Source organism: Dromiciops gliroides, chromosome 1, assembly GCF_019393635.1.
Source record: "Dromiciops gliroides isolate mDroGli1 chromosome 1, mDroGli1.pri, whole genome shotgun sequence".
Lineage (NCBI taxonomy): Eukaryota > Metazoa > Chordata > Mammalia > Microbiotheria > Microbiotheriidae > Dromiciops > Dromiciops gliroides.
In genome coordinates, this window is record NC_057861.1 from 77,762,438 (window position 1) to 77,772,537 (window position 10,100).

The 10,100-nt window shown below is 40.9% G+C and overlaps 1 protein-coding gene across 2 annotated transcripts in view; it reads right to left on the reverse strand.

Moving 5' to 3' along the window:
* RECQL4 (RecQ like helicase 4) overlaps window positions 1–10,067 on the reverse strand; it is a 47,593-nt gene extending 37,526 nt beyond the window's left edge. For both annotated transcript variants that reach the window (XM_043978542.1, XM_043978541.1), the window contains exons 1-4: window positions 9,597–10,067; window positions 8,959–9,056; window positions 5,683–5,716; window positions 4,129–4,229 (exon numbers count right to left, since the gene is read on the reverse strand). In XM_043978542.1, the coding sequence (XP_043834477.1) occupies window positions 4,129–4,229; window positions 5,683–5,716; window positions 8,959–9,042 (219 nt within the window). In that variant the 5' untranslated portion in view covers window positions 9,043–9,056; window positions 9,597–10,067. The remainder of the gene's footprint in view (window positions 1–4,128; window positions 4,230–5,682; window positions 5,717–8,958; window positions 9,057–9,596) is intronic.
* Window positions 10,068–10,100: the final 33 nt, after the last annotated feature.

The following is a 10,100-nucleotide window of genomic DNA, read 5'->3' on the forward strand; positions in this document are numbered from 1 at the left end:
GCTTGTTGTGAGGATCAAATGAAATAATAATTGTGAAGCACTTAGCACAGTGGCACATAGTAAAGTGCTAAGTATTAGCTATTATTATTATTATTATTGTTGTTGCTAGATTACTTCATAATGAACCAAACTATAATTTAATTTCATTAATTTTTTAAAAAAGGAATAAGTTTGAAGAAAATTTTCATGTTGAGTATGTTGGATAAAAGCCCAAGACCCAGTGTTTATGGGGAATAATTCCAATTTACGAGAGAAATACAGTTTCCAGAGGCCAAAGGACATGAACAGTTTTTACAAAGGAGGGCACAATTACAATAAATAACCACTTGACACAACCTTCAGTTTCCCTAATAATTAAAGAAAGGCTAATAAAAATTCTGGAGCACCATATCACATCCAGCCATTTGGCAAAAATGGGCTCTAGAAAAACAGGTGTGCTCAAAAAATGCTGATAGTCTTGTAACCTAGTGCAGTCTCTTTGGAAAGCAAACTGGTAGTGTACCCTAAGAGGCTGTGAACATATTTCCTTTGTTATAGTAATCTCATTGTTGAGAACAGACCCTAAGGAAGTCAAAAGAGAAAGAAAGAACTATTTGAACAAAGTGTGGATTCTTTTAGCTGTGCCCTGTGGTAAAATATGTAAGTTTTTAACAGTCGGTTAGGATAACTGAAAGATGCCAGTTTTTCAAGGACCACCCTTTTGGGGAGGAGATGAACAGTCCGCCTGCTGCGCATGTCAGACTGCCTGCCGGGCTCTTGACTTCCGGGGTGGAGAGAACGGGAGTAGGCCTTTTTGCCTGCTTGGCGGGACTCCTGACAGGCGGCACAGACGGTCTCCCTCTCTCCAAAGGTGGCCTTTTCGGTTTGGTGAGTTTTTATAAGGAATATAGACTAAGCCTAGACTTAAGACGATTTGTATTGTATTTCTATTTTCCTATCCTTCTAATCAACATCACCTTGTGACTATCATACAATAAAGGCTTTATCTAGAAAACCAGAAGCTTCTTCCATTTACTAGTCTGGGAGATAAATTAGGGAAAAGTTAAGTAGGGGAGATTTATGATCTAATATCCAATTTTAAATCTCATAGTTTGGCAACCACGAAGGGACCTTAAGGACCCTCCCACCCTCCCTAGTTTGGCCATAAGCCGGCTAATTCGGTGGATTTTCCAAATACACCCCCCCCCCCCACGGACTTTGCCTCATTTGCCTAATCTCCCTTGCTTTAAGCCTCTAAAAGTCTTGCTTTAAACGGAAAAGCCAGCCCAGTTTAAGGGCAAGATGCTCGAATATTCTACTATCCCTTTGATTTTTCTCATCGGAATGTATTGGGACAGCATAACATCCCGACTTAGAGGAATAGTTTACTCAATGGTCCTTCATAACATTATTGGTTTTTTCCTCATTCAGGCAACAAAAAGTTTTTTGTATAATAGTATAAGTGAGAATCTTTGGGAAAATACGTTTAATATAAGTAGAAATTTTATGCCTGCAATTGAAATACCTTTTAATACCACATCCATAGTTCATACGACTAAGGATTTTATTTTTTTTGTTATTATCATTGTTATAATATGGGGGAAATTCTCACATATGGAGAGAGTCCTCAAAATGAAATTCTCACATATGGAGAGAGACCTCAAAATGAAATTCTCACATATGGAGAGAGACCTCAAAATGGCTGTTTCTACTAGAGATGATCCAAGTTTAGAATCAGATCAGCAGAAACTACTCCCTCTGCAGGAAGCTATAGAACATAGTAAAAAGGGAGTGCCAATTCAAGTCAGAAAATATAGCCCCTTTAGACCAAGTGACTTGAGCGCATGGAAATCAATCATCCCTAGTTTTGAGAAAAATCCAAACACTGTAATTTCACAGTTAAGGACTATATTTAATGCATATCAACCCAGTTGGGCTGATGTTACTTGCCTTTTGGAAACTTTACTGTCCCCAACTGAGATTACAGATATTATCTCAGCAGGAAATGCCCTTGTTGCGAAAGGCAAGGCCGATGTGGAATGGCCTCTAAAGGATCCAGAGTGGAATTATAATAATGATAGGGATTTCCAAAGATTAAAAGATGCTAGAGAAACACTTCTGAAGGGAATGGAATATTGCTCTAGAAAACCGGAAAACTGGCAGAAATTTTTAAGCCTACCTCAGGAGGCTAATGAAAGACCAAACAGATTTTATGATAGACTTTGTGAGGCCGCTAGACAGTACACCAGATTGGATCCAGTAGATTTAAGAGATTCCTATATCGTTCTCAACACATTTGTTTATAATTCACTGCCAGAAATACGCAGATACTTTCTGAAACAATGTCCAGACTGGAGAAATCTCACAGTAGATAGAATTAAGGAACTTGCAAATTATGTCTTTGACTCACGTGAGGAAGATCCAGATCACCCTAAACAGAGCATTCTGGCACCAGCGATTCCTAGTCAGCCATGTGAACACCGGAGCAAGGACACTAAGGTGTGTTGTTACTGTCGTAAGGAGGGGCATGAATTGAGAGAATGTAGGACTTGGAGAAGAAATTCTAATTCTAATTACAGGCGAAATCAAAATAGAAATAGATCTTTTCGGAGGAATACAGAAAGGCAGTACCAGAATAATGGTAACCAAGGTCCCCCTCAGAAGAGGACACAGGAATGACGGTGTCTTGGGGAGGAATGGAACATAGATAATGAAAGCCATATATTCCCAGATCCGGATTTTTTGAATGCACTTGTGCCAGTCCATTCACCTCCCCAGAGTAATGAACCACATGTCACAGCCCTATGTGACAAAAAAACCCTGTTAGCATGAAAGTAGAACTAGGAATAAAAATAATAAAAATATTTTAGAAATACAAGTAGAACATTACATACAGCAACAGTGACTACTATTACATGCATGGTAGAAATAAACATGTGTGTGTATGTATGTATGTGTATATATACACACATACATACATACTGCATATATGATATGTATATTTACACATAAATGTTCATTGCTTTAAGATTTGTAAAATGGGGAGAAGCTAGGTGGCGCAGTGGATAGAGTCCTGGCTCTGTAGTCAGGAGGACCTGAGTTCAAATTCAGCTTCAGACACTTGACACTAGCTATGTGACCCTGGGCAAGTCACTTAACCTCGATTGTTTCACCAAAACAAACAAAGAAAGATTTGTAAAATGGTTTACATACACTATCTTATTTGAATGATAAAGAAAAAAATCACTAACATTCAAAGAATAAACAGCAATCAAATTATTACAAAAACTGGCTCTGAGTATACACAGAAGTACACTGTACAGTTATAAGGACTGTACAATGGGATTTTGAAAGGGTTACTGATCAGATAAAATTGGTATTTGTCCATAAAGCATATTTCTAATTATAAATAGCTTCAGATTTGCTATTCATTAGGTTCATTCTTTCTGTAAAGTTGTATTAGCTTATAACATTCTTACTTCAAGGATCTATAGTTTTATCAGAGCGGATTCTCCCTTCCTATAAATGGTCTTTCACAGTTGCTGTGGCCCTATGGCCAACCTAATTATGAGCCCCTCTTGAATTTAACTACAACTGGTCATTCAAAGATCATATAGTCAACATTGGCTCTACACCTTAAGTCTCTTCAACTTGGTCAGACCTGTTATTAAAACCTACACTTTTTTGAGAGCCTTTAAAATCCCAGCCTCACCTCCATGTCATGAGGAGGCATCAAAATAGCATTTTGTTAAAGGAAATTCATAATTTAAAAAGAAACAGAATATTGTATTAGAACTAGAAGGATTATCAATCTAGAGCTGGAAAGGACTTCAGACCCATCTAATCTAACTCCCTTATTTTACAGATATGGAAACAGAGCCCCAGGGAAGTTCACTTGAGGGCCTTAAAGATCATCTAACCCAATGACAGAAGATACTTATTCATAGTCACTGAAGGAGCCTGGACTAGGTAGAACCTTTGTCTCTTGACTTTCCTTCAAAGCTCTTCCAATGTCTTTTAATGAGGAGGTTCCCCTAAAAATACCCCCTTCCCCCTTGCATCAGGAACCCTGATAATAGCAAGTTTGAACAAGTTTCTGTGAGAAAATTAAAGACTTATTTGCTGCACCTCTAGGTCCCTTCTGTTTACCTGTTCTATAGCTGCTGCATCGTCCTGGACCAAGTTGCTGGGCTGTGGAAGGCCTGCTGATTCCTGGCCTCTCTTTAGGGCTCGGTATTCTCGGTAGAGTTCTGATTGGGAGAGAAGGGGTAGTCAGGGTCTTGGCACAAGAGGACGGAGAGAAGGTGAAACACAATATAGAGAAATCTACTCAATAGGCTAAAGGACCTTCTAGCTATCAAATATTACAACTGGGTACCTGGTTGTCCCAGATTTTGTTTACTCCATCAGTGTGGTAGCTCATTATGTCCAATCACACAGTTTGTGGCACTGCCATATACTGTTGATCCTATCTAGCTCTGTCCCAACCACTAAAACAGGTTGTTCTTGGCTGCTGCCACTTCCCAAGAAACCAAGGGTTTCTGATCCAAAGATAGGTGTCATGGACAGCATGAGCTTTTACTTCCTCCTCTCCCTTCCTCTCTATGAAAACATCTTGGGTCAGCCACCCAAATTGCACAAGCAATTTTACTAGAGTAAGAGAACCCTGGGGTCCATGTCACATGAACAGATGGGGCAGTCTTGCTTTACTCAATTAGTGCAGAAGAGTTCCACACAACCAGACTCCTGAATTGCCAGTTCAATGCCCTAATTTACCCTTAATGTACGTAATACAAGAATATTGCTCTTTCCCTCATCTCCTTGTCATTGAGCTCCAGCTCCATTCCTCAATCTTAGGTTGAAACTGTTCTCTTAAAAGTCACCTGAATGCCAACTCAGCAGTACCTTTTGATTCAGCTCACTAAATTTTAAAAAGGTAGACTCCTCCTTTGTTGGGTTAAGTTGAACCCCTGTTCTTCTAAAGCTTTCTCATGTTTTTTGAACTTGGTCTTTCTAAAAGCACAAAGTTCCTTCATGACTCCAACCTACCAACATCACCACTTCATCCCAATGGTAAGTACAGAGGCTCATATCCACTCTTCAAAGATCCATCTTCCCAAACTAGTGTAAGATAATTGCTTACCAACATTTCAATGGCTCTGGCTCCCAATCAGGCTGTGATTATATTCACTCCACACACAATTCTTTTTTTTGCAGGGCAATGAGGGTTAAGTGACTTGCCCAGGGTCACACAGCTAGTGTCAAGTGTCTGAGGCTGGATCTGAACTCAGGTCCTTCTGAATCCAGAGCTGGTGTTTTGTCCACTGTGCAACCTAGCTGCCCCCCCCACACAATTCTTGAAGGATTTTTTTTTTTGACTGGGGTCTAGGAACAGCTAGGTGGTGCAATGGATAGTACCTTCCCTGAAGTCAGTAGGACCTGAATTCAAATCCAGTCTCAGACATTCAAGTAGCTATGTGACCCTGGGTGAGTCACTTAACCCTGATTGCCACTCTGGTTCCCCTTCTCCCACCCCCGCCCCCCCAAAAAGAAGGCTGTTTTTTCTCTATCTTGCCTAGGCTGAAAGTGCAGTGTCTATTCATGGGGCCAGTCCATGCTCATGATCAGCAGAGAAGTTTTGACCCACTCCATTTCTAACCTTGGCTGATTTACCTTGGAGGATGTTTTTTGCCATATACTCACCTTTCATTTCCTTAGGTGCCAACTCCACATCATTCTGTAAGAGACAATTCTTGATTAGTTTACCACCAAGTAATACAATATAACCAATTATTTATTAAGTCTGTAGGAAGAGACAAATGTGGTCTGTGTCTTCAGGAACATAGTATTGGTAGGGGTATAAGATGTCAATAGAAATAATCATAATTGACAACTATACTTAGTTATTAATAACTGTGTATAATGTACTGTTCTGGGCCCTTGTGAAAAAGGGTTCTGGGGACATGTTTTCCTTATAGGCCAATGCCCCTAGTAAACAATTACTGATGTTCACTTTTTTTTTTTATGTTCACTTTTACATACACAGTCTAGACTTTTTATTTAACAGGGCATTTGTTTACTCATTTATTAAGTTGAACTTCTTTTTTTTTTGCAGGGCATTGGGGGTTAAGTGACTTGCCCAGGGTCATACAGCTAGTAAGTGTCAAGTGTCTGAGGCTGGATTTGAACTCAGGTACTCCTGAATCCAAGGCTGGTGCTTTATCCACTGCACCACCTAGCTGCTCCTTTAAGTTGAACTTCTAATAACTGTAGTTAGAATGTATTCTATGAACCCTGGGTGGAAGGGCTGTTAAGTTGGAGTCAGGGAGAGTTTCACAGAGAAGGTGGCATGACACAGATTTTAAAGGTTAGATAAGAATTCAACAGGTGAAGAGAGGAAGGACACTGTGTCTGTGTGCCTGGATTTCCAAGCCACTGTTCACAGTGATGGAGGTGGACATGACTTGGGACAATCAGACAGAAAGATGGAACATGCTCTCATCTCATAGGATTGAGAGATGAAAGATACCTTAGAGACTCTCAGTCCATTTTACAGATATGGAAACAGAGGCTCAGTGTGAAGAAAGCACTAGTTACAGAATCGGAGATCGTCTTTCTGATTCTAAATCCTAGCTCTTGCCACTTACAGTGGCATCTTAGATATAAAGCATGAGTGAGATGAAGAGTCAAAAATAATCTGAAGATGAAAAATAAGGTGGGTGGTCCCACAGGGAAGTCAAAAGGACAGGATTTACAGAGGGAAGATAATAAGCTTGGTTTTGGGATCCCTATTTCGGGAGAGAGGTCAGGATTCGAGATGGTGCTGTTTCTCTTACAGCAGAAATAGTGGTTGAAGCTCTGAGAATGTCTGAGGTTCCCAAATAAGAGAATATAATGAAAAGAGGGCCAAAAACTGCTTCTTGGGACACATATACATTAATGGATAAAGAGCATGAAGGACACAGAATATGATGTCCTTAAAGTCAAAGGAAGAAAAAAAATGTCTATAAAGAAGGAGTGGTAATATCAAAAGCTACAGGGATGTTAAGAAGGATTAGGCCTTCATGAAAAAAGACCCTTAGATTTTGGAATTAAATGGCCATCAGTGACCTCAAAGAGAAGTTTCAGAAGAGTGACAAGAGCAGAAGCCAAGTGTAACTACAAAATGAAGACATAAGTATTAATGGCTTTTTAAAAAAAAAACACAAAAAAACCAACAACAGGCAAGAGATTGATTAGCCAGTACCTAGAAGAACTAGCAAGGTCAAAGGGAGTTCTAAGCAACTCTGGAGGTAAATGGGATGAAACATCTTTTCTTTTTGAATGACATTTTCTTTAGCACTCCATCTGTGCTTGGGCAGAGTGTTGGTAGTAGTTTAAGGTTCCTATTCTCTAGACTCCCTAAGAAACTCACCAGGAGAGGGGATGGGGGAAAGGTTCAAACTCATGCTCTTCATTTAATTTCATAATTAGCTGATGCTGACAGTTCCCACTATGTATTGTGTGCTTCTTCTAGGCTCCTTGAGGAAAAGGGTTCTGGGGAACACAAAACCTGCTCATAGGCTAATGCCCCTAATAAAAATGTATTGATGGGGGGCAGCTAGGTGGCGCAGTGGATAGAACACTGGCCCTGGATTCAGGAGGACCTGATTTCAAATCCAGCCTCAGACACTTGACACTTACTAGCTGGATGACCCAAGGCAAGTCACTTAACCCCTATAGCTCTGCAAAAAAAAAAAAAAATGTATTGATGGTCTCTTTCATACCCATAATTCAGTCTTTCTATTTAACAGGACATTTGTTGAGTTGATTTGTATCAGTCGTATTGGCATCTTCTCAAAGGTTTATATGCATTAGGGGAGGTCTTTTTTTAATTAAAAATTTTATTATTAATTTAATCACCAACAAACAAACATTTCAGTATATAAATAACAAAAAGGGACTATATATAAAACCACAAACTTCAGTTATGTTTTTTTTTTAAAAGTATACATTGAGGGGCAGCTAAGTGGCACAGTGGATCAAGCACTGGCCCTGGATTCAGGAGGATCTGAGTTCAAATCCAACCTCAGACACTTGATACTTCCTAGCTGTGTGACCCTGGGCAAGTCACTTAACCCCAATTGCCTAACCAAAAAAAAAAAAAGTATACATTGGGAGCAGCTAGGTGGCGCAGGAGGACCTGAGTTCAAATTCGACCTCAGACACTTGATACTTACTAGCTGTGTGACCCTGGGCAAGTCACTTAACTCCAATTGCCTTACCTACCCCCCCCCCCAAAGTATACATTACATTTGACCCAGGGGTAACACAACTGCCTAGTATATCCCTTTCTGAACTTTTGTCTTCTACCTTTTATTTTTGTTTTTTTGGTTTTTTTAGTGAGGCAATTGGGGTTAAGTGACTTGCCCAGGGTCACACAGCTAGTAAGTGTTAAGTGTCTGAGGCCGGATTTGAACTCAGGTACTCCTGACTCCAGGGCTGGTGCTCTATCCACTGTGCCACCCACCTAGCTGCCCCTTTTAAATGTTTTATTGATGTTTATTTCATTTTTCATTTCTATCACTATAAGGAAGTCTCTTACCCTATAACCCTTGGGAAGGCTGAAATTTAGCTAAATTGAGCTTCAGAGTAACTGGCACAATACCATCTGTAATTCAACTGAATATTTATTAAACCACTATTAAGTACCTACAAGGAATTCTGCTTGGTGCTGAGGATAAAAAAATTTTAAATGACAGTTCCTGACCTCAAAGAGTTTATTAATCTAAAGGGGCATATGGGAAGCTACAGAAATTAAGTAAACTATAAATTAAGCATGACAAGGAACAAGGAGAGGAAATAATAAACATTTTCAGTTGGTCCTGAGTATATGTGTGTGTGCCAGAGAACACAAACAGGGGCATTCAAACTGCTGAAGGTGGAATCTGGTCTAAAGCCACCCTTCTAACCCTACTGCTATAGACAAAACTCCTATACCTTGTTGGGTTTCCTTTTGTGTTCTTGAAGGAATGCTATCTCCCAGGCCTTCAGAAGGGCCTTCACCTCTTGGCACCGATCCATGGCTAGTCTAGAAGCTGAGGAAACAGAAAAAACAAACACCCAAAGATCAGGCTGGGCCCATCAGACCTTACTAAAAATAAAAACAAACACTGATATATATACCACTTTAAGGTTTAGAAATCATTATATTCACATACACACACACACAACTGTGGGGAAAGGAATGTAAGTAAATTCCTATTGTACAGATGGGGGAACTGAGGCTCAGACAGATGAAGCCACTTGCTTGGGTCACTGGAGCTAACTCAAAACTAGGTTGTCTTCCAGATTAGCAAGGCCAGCCCTCATTTCAAGACAGGAGGTGGTTAGGTGGCTTAGTAAATTCGAGCAGATGGGTCTGAATTTAGGAAGGCCTCAGTTTAAATCCAGCTTCAGATACTTCCTAGCTATATGACTCTGGGCAAGCCTGCCTCAGTTTCCCCAAATGTAAAATGAAGGTCATAATAATAGCACTTACCTCCCAGGGTTGTCGTGAGGATCAAATAAAATAATATTCGTAAAAGCACTTAGCACAATGCCTGGCACATAGATGCCTGCTCCCTTCCTTCCTTTACCTTCTCTTGGCTCCTTGGGCAGGGCCTGCTTAGATTGCCAGACTCCAAGTGGATTTCTCAGGGGAGGTCCTTTCTGAGCTCCCAGGGTGCATGGCTAGGGCTGGGGATGCTTGCAGCCAGAGGCCACATGCGGCTCCATCTCTGGAAAGCACCACAGTGGGTCAAGGGAGTGGGAGTTGGAGCCAAGTCTTCAGAGGCTGCCAAGGGCAGAGCCCCTCAGGCCAAGGCGGGGGGTGGGCTCCTGGTGCAAGTGATCCCAGAAACTGTTTGACCTCGAGCCCCCGATCTCCAAGCACTTTTTAATGCAGAGACCCTTAGGATCCTTCCCCCCATCCCTCCTATCCCAAGAGTTTGAGGTTGGACTGTCTGACCCTATTCGGATAAGGCAGAAGGGAGAAGGGGAGACAGAAGTGCAAAAACTGTCCCTCCTCCCCCTCGCCCCCAACCTTTCGCCCCGGGCCGTCTCAAGCTGTCCCGAGTCCTCTGGCGCTCCAGACACTCACT